Source organism: Diospyros lotus, chromosome 11 (assembly GCF_014633365.1).
Source record: "Diospyros lotus cultivar Yz01 chromosome 11, ASM1463336v1, whole genome shotgun sequence".
Classification (NCBI taxonomy): domain Eukaryota; kingdom Viridiplantae; phylum Streptophyta; class Magnoliopsida; order Ericales; family Ebenaceae; genus Diospyros; species Diospyros lotus.
The window spans coordinates 654,053-675,604 of record NC_068348.1 but is presented as its reverse complement, the minus strand read 5'-3'; the positions used below and the strand labels follow the sequence as shown (position 1 = coordinate 675,604).

At 37.3% G+C, this 21,552-nt stretch overlaps 3 protein-coding genes across 3 annotated transcripts; 2 read left to right on the top strand and 1 right to left on the bottom strand.

Moving 5' to 3' along the window:
- The first annotated feature begins 1,955 nt into the window (after nt 1–1,955).
- Nucleotides 1,956–5,351, top strand: LOC127812475 (scarecrow-like protein 28). Its single transcript, XM_052352872.1, has one exon. It carries the CDS (start codon nt 2,921–2,923, stop codon nt 4,952–4,954), a length of 2,034 nt encoding a protein of 677 aa, XP_052208832.1. The 5' UTR covers nt 1,956–2,920; the 3' UTR covers nt 4,955–5,351.
- Nucleotides 5,352–10,751: 5,400 nt separating this feature from the next.
- Nucleotides 10,752–14,445, top strand: LOC127813147 (F-box protein PP2-A12-like). The gene is made up of 3 exons (XM_052353944.1): nt 10,752–11,235; nt 11,625–11,743; nt 13,758–14,445. Exons 1-3 carry the CDS (start codon nt 10,906–10,908, stop codon nt 14,179–14,181), a joined length of 873 nt encoding a protein of 290 aa, XP_052209904.1. The 5' UTR covers nt 10,752–10,905; the 3' UTR covers nt 14,182–14,445.
- Nucleotides 14,446–14,900: 455 nt separating this feature from the next.
- LOC127813148 (uncharacterized) lies at nt 14,901–21,476 on the bottom strand. The gene is made up of 10 exons (XM_052353945.1): nt 21,168–21,476; nt 20,122–20,211; nt 19,859–19,989; nt 19,577–19,643; nt 19,237–19,289; nt 16,469–16,523; nt 16,305–16,379; nt 16,046–16,163; nt 15,416–15,462; nt 14,901–15,305 (listed from the first exon to the last, which is right to left on the bottom strand). The coding sequence occupies exons 1-10, from the start codon at nt 21,168–21,170 to the stop codon at nt 15,192–15,194; spliced, it is 753 nt and encodes a 250-aa protein (XP_052209905.1). The 5' UTR covers nt 21,171–21,476; the 3' UTR covers nt 14,901–15,191.
- Between the last annotated feature and the right edge of the window lie 76 nt (nt 21,477–21,552).

Here is a 21,552-nt window from a genome sequence, read left to right as displayed (position 1 = left end):
TGTCCATTAACTAATAATAGAATATAAATCACTATCTAAGCACATGCGAATGGGTGGCCGTGGCCGTCCTTCAGGGATCTAAGTGGTTGTGATTTTTAGCAAGGAAAATGTTATTGATGTTGGTTATATTTTGAGATGTATAATATATATGTAAAATAATAAAAATATTTTTTATTTAAGACGATAAAACAGTGTGGCGTGCATGAATAAATTACTCACTCAAGTCGATAAGACAGCGTAAGTCGGTGAGATGTAAAGAATATTTTTATAATTCTATATATATTATATAAGTGTAATTTAAAATACCAATAACATGGTCTTTTTGACAAAATTTTCGATCCCTTTTGGGTCATTTGCATAGTATATTTAATGAACAGGGAGTGGAAGGTGTGGTGCAGTCTGAATGCCAGAATCCAATGGACCCATACTGAAGTTGAAAGCGATGGACATGGACACAGGGAGAGAGAGAGACAGAGAGAATGGATGGGCAAAGAAAATGTCAAAATCAAAAGGAAAGTTCATTCGTCTGTCAAATAATGATGAAGCCAATGCATGCACCTTTTTAACTTCCTCTGGGATGTTATCGTTTGGTGCCCCTTCTCAGGACACATCATCTCCCCCGTCCTAAAAGAAAGGAGGTCTATTTATATATAAAAGAAATAAAATTATTACCACTTTGGAGTCTGCTTATTTTTTTTTTTTTAATTTGAGTGATGAAAATGAAATATATAAAAATAAAAAAGTTTGGAGTGTAATTATTTTTTTGTAAGTTAATGCTTTGGTTGGTTTAAAGACTAAATATATATATATATATATATTTATATATAAAATCAACGAGGTAGTCAATTAGTAGTAGTCACAAATATTTTTTTGTTATTTTTTACATGGTCTTTGATGCTATCAATTAAATTTAAAGAATGAATTAGCCATGTGATCATAAAAGTCTAATATGATATTGCTTGACTTGTTATAAATGATTTATCTATGTGTGATTGAATTCTCTAATTTCTATTAAATATATATAACAAGAAATTTCTAATCTCATAAATAAGATACTTAATTAAATAAAAAAATTATTTGCATAGTCAAGGATCTCAAGAAATTCAACACAATTCTACCTCCTAAGCACAAGTTAGGTCACGATAAGGTGAGATTTGAGATTCACACCATTAGGTCACGTGTTTGATTCTTAATCCTGTACAGTGATGTAAAACTTCTACCTACAATTTATTTTTTCTGTCAAAATCTAGAACACAAGCGACGAGAGACCATGCAAGAGCGATAATTCCAAAAAATTTAACACAACCCTTTTAATATAATAATTTTTATGGTATTTAAAGGCATTGGTACCTAAGATTGTGTATAAGATAAAGAGTGGGATTCTATACAATGGAAAAACCTAATGAACAAAAAAATAAATATATTGTATAAAATCTTTTTGTATTATAAATATATTTTATATTTTATAAAACAAAAATCTTTTGAAGTGTGAGTACTAATAATATGTCGTAAAAAGTTTAAATTTTGAAAAAGAAAAAATATATATCTATATATATATATATACACTATTATAAAAGTAAAGAGGACATATTATGAAGTTATGTTATTTAAAATATTTAATTTTTTATTTATAAGGACAAGAAAGAAAAGAACAAAAGGAGGGGAGAAATAAAAATAATGGTGGGTGTCATACTATTTGGTGGGTAGTAAAATGACACGTGGCACAACATATGTCGTCCAACACGTGCTAACTTACCGATCAGTTAATGGGTGGGTAATCTCCTGGAAATTTCACGGAAGCAAATGATGATGTAACCCAACGGTCGACTGAACGGCCATCAGGAGACAGCCACGTGCTGCCCACGTGCCCTTCCGCAGAGCACCCCAAAAGCAAGGGGCAGAGAAGAAGAAAGAAGAATAAAATCGCCCTCTGCTCCGTACACCAACTCCCTCTCCAACGGTCATATTTCTCCGACACACCCCAACGGTCATATCGCCCGATCACCCTCAGCCGTCGGATCTCCATCCTACGGCCGCAAAACCCACCTCCCAAAGACTTCTCAAAACAAAACCCCCTCCTTTTTCACGGCCACCCATCATCATTATCATTTCGTTTCGAAGCCAACGTAAAATCAGATTCAGAGCTGCAATGGCAGTAGCAGCAGTAGTAGTAGTATAGTTACAGAGCCTGGGTTTTATAAAAAAACAGTTTCCATTTGGAGAATGGCTTTTTGGGTAGTGGGTTTATGATTAGTTTTCACTTCCGTTGATGATCGCTTGGAGAGGGATTGGTGGATTAATCGTCGTCGTCGTCGTCGTCAGCTGTGATGGTGAATATGGGCCATTTAACTCTTCAAAATTTGAGCTGTTTCGATTTGGCTTTTGGAGTCCAAATTCCAATCACGTCAAGTGAGTTTTGTCCAATGATCTGTCTTTGAAAACTCTGGAATCCGATGATCGTTTCCTGGTAGGTTTCAGTATTTTGTTTCCATTCTTTGATTCTTTTCTTAGGTGGGGGTGGGTATTGTTTGAAGTTTGAATCTGTTCTTGATCTTTGCATATAGGTCATTCATTTGTAGTATATACACACACACACATACAAAATCTTTTATTCTTTTCACTTTCTTCTTCCGCCCAAAATTTCATCGGATTCCTGAGGCTTAATTTGTTTCTTCTTGATGTGTTGAAACTTCACTCACACTCACTTAGTCACTGTTTCTCTGGGTGTCTCTTTGATGCATTAGACGAAAAATTGAATCAGAATTCAAGGGGATAGTCATAGATTAATCAATCGTACATAGCAGCAGAATTTATATATATAAATATATAAAGAGGAAAATAGAGAGAAACATAGAGAAGAAAAGGGTGGGTGAGTTGGAGTTGAACAAAAGACAGAGAGAAAGGTGGAAAGGCATAGAGAATGTTGGCTGGGTGCTCTTCCACATTGTTGTCTCCTAGGCATAGATTGAGAAGTGAAGCATCTGCACAGTACCACCAGGTTTGCCATTTCCCTTCAATGAGCGCACAGAGACTAGACTTGCCATGTGGGTTCCCCAGGAAAGACACCTCCAGGTCACAGTCCATTAGGCCTGTGGGGCTTTCGGTGGAGAAGCCGCTTGAGTCAAAGACCAGCAGCTGTTCTCTTAAGCAGAACATTAGGCTCCCACCTTCTGCAACCACTGCCAAAGATGAGCTCTGGGAGACGGGGAAGAGCTTGAAGAAGAGGTTTGCTGAGCAGGGTTCTTTTGATGATGATGATGAGTCCTGCATCAATAGGGCTAAGAGGAAAAGGGGCAGTAGCAGATCGGATGATTGCAATGAGGGTGGTGAGGATCTGAGTTTAGGCCAATTGAGTAGTGGGAATTTTTGGTATCAGCCAAGTTTAGAGGTGCCTAGGTCCATTCCGTTGATCACTGGCCCTTTCACTGTCTCATGTTCAGGGGAGGAAGACAGGGTTTGCTTTGTGCCTAGTGATGTGATTTCCCCGCCTTTGCCGCCTCTATCGAATGCCCCCTGGGTGAATTCCATTGTGACAGAGATAACAGAATTAGGCGACAAGAATGTCGAGACGAGCCATAGGCCGGGGCAGGAGGCATCAGGATCAAGTGCTTCGTCTGAGAGCCATAGCCATAGCTTGAGCCTTAAGCTGAATGACAACCCTTCGGGACATGATATAGGCAATGGTTCTGGACTGCCTAACCCGAACGAAGGCGCAGAGGTGGTCGCACCAGGCGACAATGGTAACCGCGGGGAAGACGATGGATTTGAGCTCATTAGCCTACTCATGGCCTGTGTTGAGGCAATTGGCTGCAAGAACATTACAGGGATAAACCATTTTATAGCTAAATTGGGGGAGCTTGCCTCCCCAAGGGGATCTTCCATAAGCCGGCTTACTGCTTACTTCACTGAGGCTTTGGCCTTGAGAGTGACTAGGCTTTGGCCTCATGTCTTTCACATCACAATCCCCAGGGAGCTCGACCGGGCAGATGATGACGGTGGCACTGCACTGAGGCTTCTGAACCAGGTCAGCCCTATTCCCAAATTCATCCATTTCACTTCAAATGAAATTCTGCTTAGAGCTTTTGAAGGGAAGGACAGGGTTCACATCATAGACTTTGACATCAAGCAAGGCCTTCAATGGCCTAGCTTGTTCCAGAGTTTGGCCTCTAGGGCTAATCCTCCTAGCCATGTTAGGATCACTGGCATAGGTGAGTCCAAGCAGGAGCTAATCGAAACAGGGGACCGACTGGCTGGATTTGCCCAGGCGTTGAACCTGCCCTTCGAGTTCCATCCAGTTGTCGACAGGTTGGAAGATGTGAGGCTGTGGATGCTTCATGTCAAGGACAACGAAACCGTGGCCGTCAACTGCATCTTCCAGCTGCACAAGATGCTGTACGACAGCAGTGGAGGCGCGCTCAGGGACTTTTTGGGGCTAATTCGGAGCACAAATCCCAGTGTGCTTGTGATGGCAGAGCAAGAAGCCGAGCACGGGGATGTCAGCTTGGAAGCGAGGCTTTCGAATTCATTGAAGTACTATTCGGCCATCTTTGACTGCATCGATCACAGCAGCCTGGCGGGGGACAGCCCAGTGAGGATGAAGATCGAGGAGATGTTCGCGCGGGAGGTGAGGAACATTGTGGCCTGTGAGGGGAGTGACAGGGTGGAGAGGCATGAAAGGTTTGGCAAATGGAGGAAGATGATGATGGAGCAAGGAGGGTTGAGATGTTTGGGAATTACAGAGAGGGAAATGCTTCAGGGAAGAATGCTGTTGAAGATGTACTCTTGTGAGAACTATTACAGTGTGGACAAGCTACCATTAGGAGAAGAAGATGCAGCAGCAGCAGCAGCAATAACACTGAACTGGTTGGATCAGCCTCTTTACACAGTCTCAGCCTGGGCACCTGTTGATTTACCAGGCAGCTCTTCTGCATCACACCCTCAGCACCCAAGTTGATTGCTTCGTCTTCTTCTTCTTCATTCATTTCTTCTTCTTCTTCTTCTTCTTCTTCTTCTTCTTCTTCTTGCATACAACAGGAAAGGATACCAAATTCTTTGTAGGTAGAGAGAAATCAAATGGTTCATCAGCATTATTCATTCTTTCATTCTTTTGTTGCAGATAAGAAGAGATATTATTGTGCTTAGGATTATTATTCATTTTAGTTGTAGTTTTGTTGGAGTCTCATCTGTTCTTGTTCTTGTTCTTGTTGTGTCCATTCTCATTCTTTGATTCTTTATTATGTATTTGCTTCATTTCTTTCTCACTTAGTCGTCAGTTCATTGTTTCTTCTTTTTGTTCATGGAATCATTGTATCATTCTGAACCCATGGGGATGAAATTTATTTCAACATATATACAGGCATGTTTGTTTGTGTTCAGTTACCAGTCTTCCCTAATTTGGCACTCTTTTTCCTTCCTTAGCTCACATGATTTATGGGTGTTATTATGGTGGATACCTGTTGAATAGAAACTCTATTTCTTGTATTGTTACGTTATACCACCGTTAGTTATTCCGAGTTTGAAAAGCCTATAAAACGATTCAGTTATAGTGAGACTTTGATCCTCGTTTTCAAGATCCTTAATACATATTATGAAAGAGAGCAGTTGGGTAAATGACCCTTAAGATGAACAGTTGAACTGCTATTTTGTCTGAATGGTGGCTTTTGTGATTGCATTTGGGCCTTACATAATATTGGGCCCAATTCCAAAGTATATCAAAGGCCCAGTAACTTCCAAATCTTAGGTCAGTCACTTGAAATTTCAAAGCCCGTGGGCCAATGGCTCACATGGTTCCTTCCATTGAAGGCTCAAAAGTCAAAGGTCCCATATTGAGCCACATCTCACCATCTTAACCTTAAAAATATAGGGCCATGTGATTCCTTCACAGTCTTTATTTATTTTAATTATGTTTCTCTTGTGAATATTTATTAAATACAAATCTAATCTTAGAATTATCGTTCTTACTTATTTGCTCGCTGCTCATGCTCTCGATTTTGACAAAAGAGATAAATCACAAGTAAAAACTTTACCTCACTATGTTAGAAAAAAAAACGAACTCATGACCTCTAATAGTGTGATGTGATCGGTGCCATGTATCTATTTAATTATTTTGGAATTAGATATTTAGAGCCTGTTTGGTGTGACTGTAGTGTAAAAAATAGTGTTAATAAAATAATTACATGTATTGTTATACTTATTAATATTAAAATATGTAATAAACGTTTAGTTAATGTTTTATTAAATATTATTTAAAAAAAAACAAATAAAAACTTAACTGTACTTGAAATGCATTGTAATACCAAACATGCCCTTATGGCTATTTGTGTCCCATCAAGATGGCGACTGACATTTATATATGAAATATGACTGTATATCTCTATCTCAAGCATTAATTATGTGATTGTCCCTTTCATGACGGCCAACAACTACCGATCGACCACGTAAATTGAAAGATGTGCCCACCAATACATATATATATATATATGTAAATAAAAAAATTATTAATTTAATAATTATGATTTTAATTTTTATATTTAGGTAATATATATTTATTATATTTTACTTTTTATTTTTAAACAATTTGATATGAGTAACTATAAAAAAGAGATAAAATGGTTCTTCTAATATAATATCTAATTCTCAAATTAATAAAATAAATGAATATTGAGCAATAAAATATAATTCATGTACTAATTTAAGTATTTATATAAGGGAAGTGAACTAAGACACTCTAAGTTATTTTTGAGATTTTCAAGCTTTATTATCTTGAGTTGGGATGAATTTATTGAATTATAGATAGAGATAATATTTGTCTTGAATCTTTTAGAGATGAAGTGAGTTAAAATACTCAAAGTTACTTTTGATATTTGTGTACTCAATTATCTTATAGAGACAAATAATTCATCGAATTGGATGAATTTAATTATCTTAGATTGCATTAATAGAAATCTAGATGTCTAAAATTAAGATTTGAGAGTGAATGATTTTAGATAATGTAATGAAATACGGGTGTTGGTGTTGGATGAGAATGAATATTAAGAAGATTATCATTACACATAAGCACACTATGGGAATGCCATCTCCATCTCCATGGCCAATTCCAACTCCAAGTGCATTTGATGCCAATAAATGAACAACATTTGTATACCTTATTCACATAAATGATTTTTGTATAGAATATGTTATTGAAGTGATGCCATCCACAATAATCTTCTTATAATTGTGATGAGAAAAGTGTGTTTGAGGTTAAGATAAGATTAAAATGAAGAAGGTCGAGGAAAGAAGTTTCAGAGACATTTCTAACAAAATAGTCCCTAAAAAATCTTCTTGAGGGCCATTCTCTAGTACACTATTAGTTTTTATCGGGTCCAATAATATTTTAACTCACATTTGATGTCTCTGTTTAAAAATTTAGAATAAATGATCCTAAAAGATATAAATACTCTTTTACATGTCCACTTTAACTTTTATAAATAAAGAAGTGATTTTTTCAATCGATGTACAGTGAGTACTCTTAAGTTAAGCATTATATTCAAATACTAATTCAAGTATTGTAGAGTTCGTGCAAGAGATATCTTGTGTCTTTAATTATTTTCTCTTTTACATGTCTCTCAAAGATAGAGTTTCACGACAAACATTTTTCTATCATTATAAATTTATTATCGTATCTTAATAACAATGCATTTAAATTTGATTTGAATTCGACTTGAATTCCAACATCTAAACAATACTATCAAAATTTGATAGTACGAGGCTTGCAAGTTGCAACCAATTAAAGTACTAAGATTTACAAAATATGTTTTAACATAAACCCATAAAATAACAAATATAAATAAAACAGAAAAGTATAAAAATATATTTACTAATTATAAATAACGTTTCTTTAATATTATTTTTATAAGTTTGACTTAGAACAAATTTGAAGACATGATAATTTAACTTGGACTCGATAATATGTCAAAGAGTATAACTCGAATCAAAATTAAATTTAAAAAGATTGAGACCAACTCGAACAAATCAATAACACTTGGAGTGACCCTCTACCCAAACGGCCTCTTGCTTATTTTTGTTTTCAATGGTCGAACACCCCTTAACTCAAATACCCAAATTACTTTTCCATCTTTTGTAATCTATTTCTAAGAAACCCCTAATCAATTACTAGTTGCTCTTGCCTCATCCTTATTGATGGTTCCCTACCATGAATGACTAGGGTTTCTTGGAGGGATGGATACATAATTTTGGCATTTGGGTAAAATACAAGTACTTAGGTAAAATATCAATTTAAGTGTTAATTTGAAGTGTTTGCATAACATTATTGTAAGAAATATATAAAAATATATATAAAGATAAAGGTATAGTGAGTACAGGTTAGGGTGAGTCAGGCACACGTGGGGATGGGCAGATTGGCGCCGTTGGTTGGTAGACAGGACGTCGTCACTCACATACGATACAACAACTATATATTCTGTACATATATATATAATATTAATATTATTATTCATTAAGATACTTAATAATATTATTATTATGTATCAACGTGTTACATATTTGTGTATTATTAATGTAATATAAAATATAATATTTTAATGTCTGAATATTATGTTTAAATAATATTTTTAAAATAATATTTTGAGAATTTGAACCAAGTATCAAATCCAATGCAATCCAAACCAGCTAACCCAACCGAAAGTCGAGCGATGCGCAGCAAGTGGTGGCGGTGCCAGTGTGCCACTGCCAGCTATAAAGTAAGGCCCCAACAAATAAGCGAATAAAAAAAATTAAATAAATAAATGAACATAAATATTTTATATAAAAAAATTAAATTTAAAAAAATTATAAATAAAATATTACCACGATGATATCATTATAATAATTTTAGAATCTTATATATATATTCATTTATAGGTATATGTAAAAAATAATCTATATAAATTTATAATCTGATCAAAGAATGAATTAAAACTCAATTGTAAATGTATCTCAATTACTCTTAAATTTAAATTTCGAATCACAATTATTATATTTTATAATACATTAATAATTATACTTTAATTTTTATTATCTCATTCGTGAAGCATTATACTTTTTTTTTTTATTTAGATGACGACGCTCCATCACGAGAGTCCCATTTATTGGCCCCACAGTGCGGTGAAGAAGGTGTGAAGCATTATACCTTTACATAGATGGTCTGCGCAATAAGGTTGGCCAAGATAAAGTCACGTGAACGATTGAATGAGAGCCGAATAGATGGGTTATAGGCCCTTACTCATCTTGGGACATCTTTAGACTCTCTATTGTAAACCTTGAATCATTACTCTTTTGAAAGTTAGCATATTAAGGGTTTTGTAATAGCGTTCATCATCAATGACAGACGTGAAATACTCTTGTGAGTGATACGTTCCTATCACAAATTAATTTTATATATTGATACTTTTTTTGAAAATATTACTTAAGACACTTGTAATTGATAATTTTATATTAATATATTATACACTTTTATTAATCACACACATGATATTATATACTTGTTACCACACCAATTATATGTCTAAATAACAGTCAAAGTTTGACAACTTCCCCTAATCCCATCTCTCCTTAATCAAATAATAATCATTTGCATGAGAGGGTCGCATTCATTATCATCAAACGTACCATACTATTAAGGTTAATCTTATCCATAAATAACAAATGGCAGACGAGAGATAATTATTTAAATAAAAATAAATATAAAATTTTTAAATTCATTCCATTATTAATATTTTCAGAAAAAAAAAAGAGTAAAGTGAGAAAAGCCATAATCTTTTAATTAATATATTTACGAGTAAATGAAAAGTTATTTTGAAGTTTATTTTTCTTCTTACAATCTTCTTCTCATTTTCACGTCTTTGTGATTTTTTTTTTAATTTCTTTTTTCTTAAGAGTGGACCGAAATTTATATTTCACATTAAATTGGAGGGTATAAAAGTCAATTTAAAGCACCAGCCAAATCCGACAATTATCCACTGATTTCAATACACGAAGACTTAGGTATCAATAGATCGACTGCCCCACTTTGATCAACAGGAGATGAGATGAGATTCTTCTTACTAATTAATAAATAAATAAATAAATCTAACTCCACCTTCAAATCAAATTCACTCAACTCCTTTGATTGAGTTTTCGTTGTCTTTCATGCAAATCCGACACCTCTCCCTCTCCACCACTCCCCACATTCAATTCATTTAGCCCCCTTTGATTGAGTTTTAGTTGAGTTGAGTTTTACCCAATCCGACACCCTCTCTCTCTCTCTCTTTCTCTCTCCATCCCCACATTCAATTCATTTAGCCCATTTGATTCAGTTTGAGTTGATTTTTACCAAATCCGACACCCCTCTCCCTCTGCCTCCTCTCCCCCCACCCTCTCTCTCTCTCTCTCTCTCTCTCTCTCTCTGCTCCTTTAGTATATATTTACTTACTATCAGATGAGACGTCCCACTTGATTCTTTAATCCAAAGCCTCCTTGAATTCCATGAAAACCACTCTCCCCCTATCTCTCTTTCTCTCTCACTCAAATAGTAAATAGTAAATATATATATATATTTACTCTTTACTATTAGATGAGATGAGACGTCCCACTTGATTCTTTAATCCAAAGCCTCCTTGAATTCCATAAAAACCACTTTCCCTCACTTTCCATCTGTTTTTCTGTCGAAACAAACAGACAAAAGAAGCCAACCCATTTGCGTACGCGTCCGTATACAAGACCCAGCTGGGTGGGTGGCACTGGCACCTCCCTCCCTCCCTCCCTTGTTTCTTCTCCTTTCTCTCTCTAGATTTCTATGAATCCTTCACCGTCCACCTCTCTCATAAGCCAATCAAGCAAACACTTTGTTTTCTAGAATTTTGACACTCCCGTCTCTTCTCCTGATCGATGGGTTCTGGGTTCTCCGTTCTCTTTACGGCCTGCATCATGGGGAAGCTTCAAGAGCCAGAGCCGGAGCCGCCGAGCCTGGGCGATTTGCCGGAGGGCTGCGTGGCCTCCGTTCTGGCTTACTTGGATCCGCCGGAGATTTGCCGGCTGGCGAGGCTGAATCGAGCCTTTCGTGGCGCCTCCTCCGCCAATTTTGTTTGGGAATCCAAATTGCCCCCAAATTATGAGACTCTGATTCGGAGGGTTTTCAGTGATTTTCCGTCCAGATTGTGCAAGAAAGATATATACGCCAGGCTCTGTCGACAGAATTCCTTCGATGGTGGCACCAAGGTTGCCCTTCTTCCCTGTTCTTCGGACAAATTGACAAAAGAAAATCTCGAGAGACAACGAGTTTGAAAACCTTTTTCTCAAGAAATTTCCTGTAAAAATAGGGTTTTTTTTTTCTAGCTTAGCTAGCTAGCTAGCTTTTTCTCTTTCACCGATGATGCATAATAGCTCGTAAATCGAACGTTCTAGGTAAGCGCACAAACATTTATGGATGAACTCATCCCCAACGCGTCCAAACTCAGCCTCACGTACACACAAACTTGTGTTTGAAGTCGCCTTGAGAGATTCGAACCCTGGTGGTAGAGAGGAGCGTTATAGTGCGTCTTATGTTGAATTAGACCTTGCCTTGTGGTCTTTATTATACTAAGGTTTTCTGTTTGAACTCTGGGCAGAAAGCGTGGATGGATAAGAGTACAGGGAGGCTTTGTTTGTCGATTTCTTCCAAAGGGTTGGCAGTGACCGGAATCGACGATCGGAGATACTGGAATCGGATTCCAACCGAGGAATCGAGGTGAGAACTTTTGGAGTTTTTTTGTTGTTTCTTGTGTGGTGATTGCTATTTAAATTAGCATCTATTTGTACTGCTTTTGATAGGTGTGTGTTTTAGATTGGCTGATCAAATCAAAATGTTCGGGGCCTTTCCTCATTGAAATCCCAGAAAGCATGTGATTTTGGATTATGATTTCATCATTAAGCATGTGATTTTGGGATGATCTGATGTTCAATGTCTATTGCACGCCTTAAGAACCATATATTCAAATGTCCTGATTATTTCCCATGCTTTGGTGGTCTTTAAGGAAAGAAATGAATTGTGTGTTGATGCAGAGCAAGCCTTTCAATTACGAATATCTTTGCTTAGAACTAGATTACATTTTTAGAGCTTAATTCTATCTTGCTAGATAGGGCCATATGGCCATAAGAGAATGGGGAAAAGGTTGATTTTGGTAATTTGCTTAAGGTGGACAGTACAGTAAATGACACCTTTTTCTTATCAAAGTTTATGAAGGATCCTTATGCCCATAATAGTAACATCATTTGTATGATAAAGTTTATTGTTGTTGTTACATTGTGTTGTTACTGTTCTTGGTGAATAATGTTACTGCGCCAGTTCCATTAATATTACTCTCTTGCATTTTTTTTTTCTTTTGAGACAAGGGGGTGTTAGGGAGGGGTGCGTGGAAGGGAGAGAGATTATAAAGATTTTAAAAATGTTTGGGAAGTGGGAACCAATGTTTGGGAAGTGGGAACCAAGGAAATGGTTTACGAAAACTGCATATATGCTTCTAGCTTCTGATTCTCCAGAAAATTTCTCCTTGTGATCAAGTGGAAAATAGAGGAATTAAGCGTGTCATAGAGACTTGTCATCCTATTCAAAAGCGCCATTCATCAACTACAGTGCAAACTCTCTAGTCACTTTGCAGTAACAGCAGCCAAGCTATTGCCATGAAAAATCGTCTCATTTCAAGGCTTTGAGCATTACTTCATGTGAATTATTGGAATGCAAAAATGGCGTGGGATTTCCACTCATGATGAAGTGCTTATATCGATATTCCAGGCTGACTATCTATTTAGTTGGGACTAATACTCTGCCTATTTATCTTCTTGGTTTCCTCGCTATGTTCGTATATTGTTATAATAATTTACTGGAACCTACCAAACTGTTCCAGAGCAAAGCTGTATGGAAGACTAGCTTGCACTTGACTTCCAGCTGGAAATCGTTCTTCAGATGCCATCCAGGGCAGGTCCACATCGGTTTAAAGTGGACGCTGCCTCAAGAGGTGAGAAGATGTCGGAGGAATAAGACTAGTCCCTTTGTGTCAGCTTGTTCTAGTTGAATCTGGACATTTTCAAAAGTCAATAGTCTATACATAGTATGGTTGCATTCTGACTAAGGGGTGCTAGTTTTTGAGCTTCTTAGCCGCAATATATTTACTTGATCATAGATTTCTGCTGCAGTCGACATGGCTTCTTGCAGAATGTGAGAGTTTTTCTTTCTCTTGTTCCAGAAAGTAGAATTGGTTTGGCTTTATCTTTTCTATTCTTTTCCTGCTTTATATCATTTGTGCAGTTTAAGATTGTGGGGATAATGAACAAGTTGGCTGCGCACTAATTACATACTGAAATTGGATGGTAGTTCAGTTGTCATTGTCAATGCTAATTCTACGCAATCACAGAGTCCCATTGAATTTTAACATTTTCTAACCTCAGCATGTTGTGGAAGCACTTGCTCTCGTTTTCATTTCTCAAAATGTGCATTTATGGAGGGCAACAAAGCACTGTAATACTGAGTCTTCATATGACAATGATGTGCATGCTAGAATCTTTGTAGCCGAACCCCATACCTGGTGTGTTGTTACCAAGTCTTAAAACATAAGAAGACATCGAAAGAAATCGAGGATAAATAGCTTGTTTTAACTACTCATGGGCTTCCTACTAATCGTCTATGTTGTTGTAGCAATTCTAGAGTGTATATCCATTCATTAATGATCGCATTAGCTAAATTAGTATGGATTTTTTTGGTGTAGCTTTGGCATGGTGGCTTATCTCCAGCAAATCTGGTGGTTTGAAGTTGATGGGGAGGTTGAGTTCCCGTTCCCGGCTGGGAAGTATAGTCTATTCTTCAGGCTGCATTTAGGGCGGGCTTCAAAGAGGTTTGGGCGACGAATCTGCAACATGGAGCATGTCCACGGCTGGGACATAAAGCCAGTGCGCTTCCAACTTTCGACACCTGATGGTCAAAAATCCATATCTCAGTGCTTCCTGGTTGAGCCTGGGAAATGGGTTCACTACCATGTGGGAGATTTTGTCATTGAGGATCATCGTGCTGCACCAACAAAAGTCAAATTTTCGATGACTCAGATCGATTGTACACACACCAAAGGAGGGGTATGTTTAGATTCTGTAGCCATATACCCTAGCGAATTCAGGGAGAGGTTAAAGCGTTTTTGAGTGGCTGTTGACCTTTCTATGTAGAGTTGATAGGCAGAGGACATCAGAAAGCTTAGAACCAAATAGTGGTTGATCCATCGTTGTGAGACACAGGAAATGTGTATATATATTAGCATGTTGTTGAGTGTTTCATGGACTCGCCCCCCTTACTCTCCATGCCGCCGCATTTTGCTCTATTTTTGTTTGAAGAAGACTGCCAGCGGAAGGGAGAGAAATGGCAGTTCAACGGATGCAAGAAGAGGCCATATTTTGATTGAGCAGCCACTGCTTGTGACATAGATATTAACGTCTGTGCTGCTTGTTTCAAGCCCCCTTATCTTCCATGGTTTTTGTTGCATTTGTTCAGAAAGTAAATCCCCATTTTAAATGGGCTTGAAAGATGGATGGCATAATGCTGCATCTATAGTGTGAATTTAGTTGAGTGTTTGATAATCCCAATTTTTACAAGCTATATTAACTATAAAATGGAATATAGATTCACAAAATTTATCTTAAAATCACTTCTCTCTCTCATAATTCTTCCAGCCCTGCTCCCATCAACCAGAGACAAAAAAAAAAAAAAAAATTGATAAATGCCTTCATTCATTTGTGTTACCTTTCATTAACACTCACTACATAATTTATACTTCTGTTCTGTTCGCTCGCTTTCACGTTTATTCAAATATAGTGTACATGAATAACTATAAACAACATTATATTAACTCAGATAGAACTATGACTAAACTAGAAAAATAGTCTTACATAAACTCAGATAAAATTAACTCAATTTGTCTCGTCCATATACGAATAAACAAAGCACAATGGCTAACAGACTTTACACTTTAACAGAGGCGAAAAACGCTTACTCCTAGAGCCAAAACCCATATCTAGAACCAGCCTTGAACCCAAAATTTATGCCAAGAAATAAGAACCCTTCAAAAGAGTGAGTGAGCGAGCATGTATTGACCACCAAAAATAAGACTGGAACACATGTAAGTCTACGTCGATTATACGGCCAGAGAGTGGCAATGTCACTGGGTTTGCTGCTCGCTACTGTCTGGGCGTCGATATGGCATGTACCTGTGATCCTTTGCAGCATTCCTCGACCTCCTCTTCTGAATATAGGATTCGAGCTTGCCAGATGCCTGATAAACAACAAACGTAATTTGTTGGTTCTAAAATTCAAATATTTCAAGTTATTAACTACTTGAAAGTATCGAAACTTTCATGTCATAATATGTATCTACCCCCATACCTTGAGTTCCTTGTATTTTTTAACAAGTCCTTGCTTCCGAATTTCAGCTGAGAAAGAATCCGATTAGAATTTGCAAAGATTGCGTGTGGTGCTAGAGTCTATTTAGACAATTTTGAAACATATTTTGTGATTATTTAAGAACATTTGAATTATCTTAAAAATTGGTCAAAAAGATAATATGAAGAGGAGGCAATAACGAAAAAAGGAAATTGTGCATGAATTACCATTTCATAGATGAAATGACGGGAAAGTGAAGAAACAAATAAATAAAACAGGAAAAGGGATTATATGACATGAAAACTTATTATTTCCACTCAACAACTATAAAATACCAGAAGGAATCTCTTTTATAGCAGTAATGCCTCATATAGTATTTTGGCTCTCTTTTAATTTTTTCCAATAACATAATGTGAAGCTGTTTGTTGCAACAGAATCCATCAGTTAGTTAGGATGTTAATCAAATTCTTTTTGTAAGAGCCTATGGCTTATGTTTTAACAAAGACCGAATATCATTATCACCAAGACCAGGAAAAATATCAAATTATCCTTGATTTTAAACTAGATTCACAGGAGGAGACACACACACACACACACACACACATATATATATAGAGAGAGAGAGATGATTACATTTCTTTAAGTAAAATGGTCTCTTTCCTTGCTTTGCAGCCTCTCTTTCTTTTTTCTTATGCTCAGACAGAATGCCCTTATCACTATGCTTCACTGATGCAGACTTCAATTGTTTGTCCTGAGAAGGTGTTGGCAAAAAGAAGGGAAGAAATTTGATAAGTAAAAAATCAACCCGACAGTTTCCAGAGGAATAAATTGGCTGCAGACATAAAATGATCAGGGAAATGGAAAGGGCAATTCATCTTTGCAAATCACTTACTATCCAAGAAACGTGGTTCTTTAATTCATCAATTACTGCTGGGTCATTTGACTTCTGCATTATTTTCTTCAATTTCTACCAAATATCAGAAGCAATTGACAAAGTTAAAAGCCAAAGTTGTAAGATATAAAGTCACAAAATATGAAATTTAGAAGGATAGATACCTCACGTTCAGCAGGAAGTTCATTTTCATACAAGAAGTTATATCTCTTCTTGAACCTGCAAGATTCATCCATGAGGTTATTATTAGTATTCAAGATTCATTAGATAAATTTGTAGTATGTCCTGTTATACCTTTTTATTTGTTAGGAAATAGTTAAGTAGAACAACCATCCAACAACACCAGCAAGAGAGAAACTCTCTAACACCAGAAAGTGTCATGTTCTTGCTCAAAATTAGTGATATCAAAATACTGAGTGGAGACTAAATGAGAACTGCACCTCTCGCAAAGCCAACTAATTATCATGGTTGACACTAATCCAGCAGGTAACAGTCAATCAGGCATGATACTATAAAGCCTGGTTGCAGCATCAAGGCCACACAGCCAGGGCAGCCTGGCAGGAACAGATTCTATTGTTTCCTTTTCCTTTTCTTCCTACCGTAGGAGGAATTTTGACTTGCTCCATAAAGATCCAAAACACCGTCTCAATGGGACGAGGAGATAGAAACCTCAGGGTATCACCCAACAACATTGGGGCATCACTTAACAAAATAAAGATGATGGGAACTGCTAGTTCTTATGTTTGGTTATCCTAGTTGAGAATGCAAAAATTAAACCACCATTCGATGGACTCATCTAAATGATGTCTAAGGGTGCATTTGATTGGCCACATTTTCCACCCACATTTCAGCTTTTGAGATGTTTGATTGGCTAAATTTTTCAGGCAAATTGTTTTCCCACTTTTGCTGGAAAGATTGGGGTAGATCAAATTTTCCAGGGAATTGGAAAGCAGCCTATGTCTTCATCCCCTCTCTGCTATATGCGTCGAAGACTCAATCTGGCAGAGGAGAAGCGCGGCCGACAGTTGTGAAGAGAAGCTGCGAGGCCAGCGATCGTGAGGAGGAGCAACGAGGCTGGCGGTCATGAGGAAGAGAAGCAACGAGACCGACGATCGCAAGGAGGAGGAGAGCGTCAGCAGTCGAGAGGAGGAGCAACGAGGCCGGCGGTTGCAAGGAGGAGGAGAGCAATCAGCGATCACAAGGAGGAGAAGTGTGGCCGACGGTCACGAGGAGGAGGAGCACGGGCAATGACCGCGAGGAGGAGGAGCGTGGCCGGCAGTGACCGCGAGGAGGAGCGTGGCCGCAACGAAGCTTGGTACCAACAACGAAGGTAGGCAGGTTTGATTTAGGTGAAATTTGGGAGAGAGAGAAAGAGAAAGAGAGAAAGAGATGGGGGGAGGCAGGGAGCAGTGTTATTAAAGGCGCGCGCCTAGGCGCAAGGCACACCTTGGGTGCCTGAAAGCCTTCTAGGCGCGTGCAGACCAAAGGCGTGCCTCAAGCGCGCCTTAGCCCAAGGCGCCTTAGGAAAAGGTGCACACCTTGGGCTTTTTAACTATTTTTCAAGCTTTTTATTTCATTGTTTGTTACTTTATTTAATTTTTTACTGTTTAGGGTTTAAATTTATTGCTTCAACTACAAATTTGACAATAAGTAAAAATGTTACTACTTCAAATGCTCCAATTGAATTTGAACTAGATGAAGATGGATAGGGAGAATTGAACAAATTCAAGGCATGCAATAACAAAATGCAACATTAAGTCACCAAAACAAAGAAAGATGCAAATTCAAGTCTAGTATATTACCTACCAAAAAAATGTATGAAATTATCATCACACTTCTAAACCATAGAAATCATCCAACAAGAGTAGATGATGTGGAAGAAGATATTAGAGATGATGCTTCTAATGATGAAAATATAGAAATGTTTGGTCTTTAGAGTGGTTTTTTTTATAACATGCTTGTTAAAATATTATTAGAAGTTAGGATCTATTTTATACCTTTTTCTTCAACTATATTTTTATTTTATTTTATTTTTTATTAACTTGCGTCTAGTTCCACCAGGCTCGCGCCTCACCTTGTAGGTAGAAAATAGGCAAATTAAACACCCATAATTGATAATTTCCATGCAAATCATTTCTAGCCAATTCAATTGCCTATAACTTATTTTCTTTCCATGTAAGTTCTATACTTGCAATCAAATGCACCCTAACTAGAAATTCTCCAGCGTGTGTAATTGTCAATAAAGCTTCCTTCCCTATATTGTTCAAAATGAATTAGATGTTTTTGACTCTTCATTGCATAAACACATTTTTTCATCCTCACAAATTGTTTAGCCTTTTTCTTTTCTTTTCTTTTTTTTTTTGGGGGGGGTGTGTGGGGGGGGGGGGGGGGGGGGGGGGGTACCCCTTGATGGCATTTGGATATTGGGCAAGGATATTACCCTTTGCAATAGAATGAATACAACACCTGATACATGGAAGTACACAATATACAAGTCAGGTATAATGAGATCATTCAGCCCATCTCACATAGAGCCCTTAAATAGGCATAACAAAACATGCAAAAGATCAAGATACCACTAATTCCAAATTCTGGATGCATTAAGAAAGTAACTTTAAATAGCCTCTATATAGGTAGGAAGTTTTTCATAGTTAGGTAATCTCAATAAATAACTTCATTTGGCTCAAAGACTTGGTTATGGTACCAAGTTCATGACTGTAATCCAGTTTTCATCCAAATTTTATTTATTTATTTTGGACAAGAACATCTATGTTTTTCTTTTTTATTTTGAGGGGCAAAATACAAAGAAAATAAAAGAATAGGGAACTTAAATCAAGGCCAGATGATAGTGCAAATTGAGTAATTCAACAATATTGATAGACCAACTCCACCATAACTCCCAATGTGATAAGAGATAAGAGAGAAAACTCACCCTACTTCATCAAGTTTGCCACATAATGATTCAAAACGAGGATCACGAACCACCTGAATAGAACACATATATCAACAACAATAGATTGAACTACTGTATACCATGGTGATACTAAACAATGATAACAGTAGTCCATAGTGATACTGAACAATGAAAATAAAAATCCAGGATGGAACATTCATTCATGACTTTCTCACAATCAAACATCAGAAGGGTATTGTATTGAACTGCAAAAAGGAATCATCAGCATGTCATCAATATATAAATAATAGCTAGGTGATTGAACAGTCTAATCAGTCTTGTCAAAATAAAATAAGCACAGGCCACCTTGCAATCTCACCTTCTTAGGAGCTTGAATGACCTCTCTAAATCTGCTAACTGGTTTCTTGGCACTGGCTTCCATGGGCCTTCACAAATTCCATAACAATTCATTAAATACTAATACAGTACTTGCTAAATTTCAACAATATATCTTTTAGTAGCATGGAATCCAAGCCTTGGATGTGGAATTGGAGTTCTTCCTAGTTCAAATGTTATACCAAACTAGTTATGAATTTCACTTGTAATGGTCTTCAAGCTACCAGATACAGTCCCAAATATGACCAAAATACAGAATGGATACCTGTTCTTGTTTGCTCGGCCTCTTTTTTTCTCTGAATTTGGCTTCCTGTACACTGTGTGTGACCCATTAGAGCGTGCTTTCTGTAGCTCCTCAAATGTAACATCTGCAAGCTCTTGCTGGATCTCTCCCTCCTAATAAAACACTATAAATCACATTCATGTATAACTAGCATGTGTGCACATGCAAGCACATACATACAAGTATATTTGCATGTGCAGTTTTTATTGAGAAATATGAGAATTGAAGAAACTTCAGTTACTGACATTTTCAGAAGAAGAATCACCGTCTTCACTCTCATCAAACTTGATTTTGCTTGAACTGGCAATGTTGGACTGAAACTTCTTCATTTCAACCTTAGATGAAATTTTTGAATTTTAGAAAAAGTGAATGAAAAATAAATGAGCCAGAATTGACACCTGAAACTTGTTGCTTCTGCAAGAATTTAAACTACAGCATAGCCACAACTGGCAAAATAAAGATCCAAGCAACTCTACCAACTGCCAACAATTTCCACAGCAAACAATATTAACTAAACTCATTTTGCAACACTAAATTCACACAATAGCCCTTTAATTGGGACTGGTTATAAAAGATAACTTCAAAAATTCATCCTTACAATATTAGTGGCCCACCACCTACTTCTAACAGCCCCGAGAAAATGCCACCTTTCCACCAACCATACACTCCAGAAGCAATAATCGAAAAGGATACAACTGAAGATCCACAACTAACTCATCTAAAATAGTAATCTCGAACCTACCATTAGGAATAAGGCATATCCTGACCCATACACCGACCCACCCCCGCCTCCAATGGGGAGCACCCCATCAAGCTTGTTCTTAGTAATGCATTCCAAGACCATTCAAATTAATAATGTGCAACCATCATCAATTTTATTTTTGTTGTCACTCGAAAACAATAATGAATTATTATGCAACTTTTATGCTACACTTCTGTATGAACCTGTAAGGTACTAACAAACCCACCATTCCTGCTTGCGATTAATCTGATTTGGATATTCACCTTAGCAAATTATGTTTTTTCCAAATATAATCTATGAAGGACAGAATGTTGTCTCAGCAGTTTCCACTACAACCATAAAATAAATAGGACATCATGCAGAAAAGTAACAGGAAAATTCCCTATCCATAAAACCTCTACAGGTCCAAAAAGCAAGCACACACGGTTGGAGACTGAAGAAAAATATGGGATTATTTAATATTCTGAATAAAGAATAGCTTAGAAAGATCAGATGTCAGCTATATGTCCCTATCAGAGTATCAATTTTACTGAAAACAAAAGACCGCACCATCAGCGGCGGCGAGAGATGCGAGGCGGCGGCAGGGATATAGGATGCAGCGGCGGTCGGCAGCGAGAGGCTAGACGGGTCGGCCACGAGAGGCGAGGCAGCAGCCAGAGCGGCGAGAGAGGAAAGGCGACGCGCCGACAGCGAGAGAGGCGGCGGCAGAGATGGAGGATGCAGAGGCGGTCGGCCGCGAGAAGGGTCGGCTGCGAGGCAGGTCGGCGGCGATGGGTCTCTCTCTAGCTGCTCCAAACCTTCAGCAGGCTGAAGTTGCTTTGCAAAGCAATTCAAATTGAAAAGGGTCAACCTAGGGTTTACAACTTACAATATTATGTATATTATATAAATTATAAATTAATTTCACATGCACACTTATTTATTTTATTCTAAC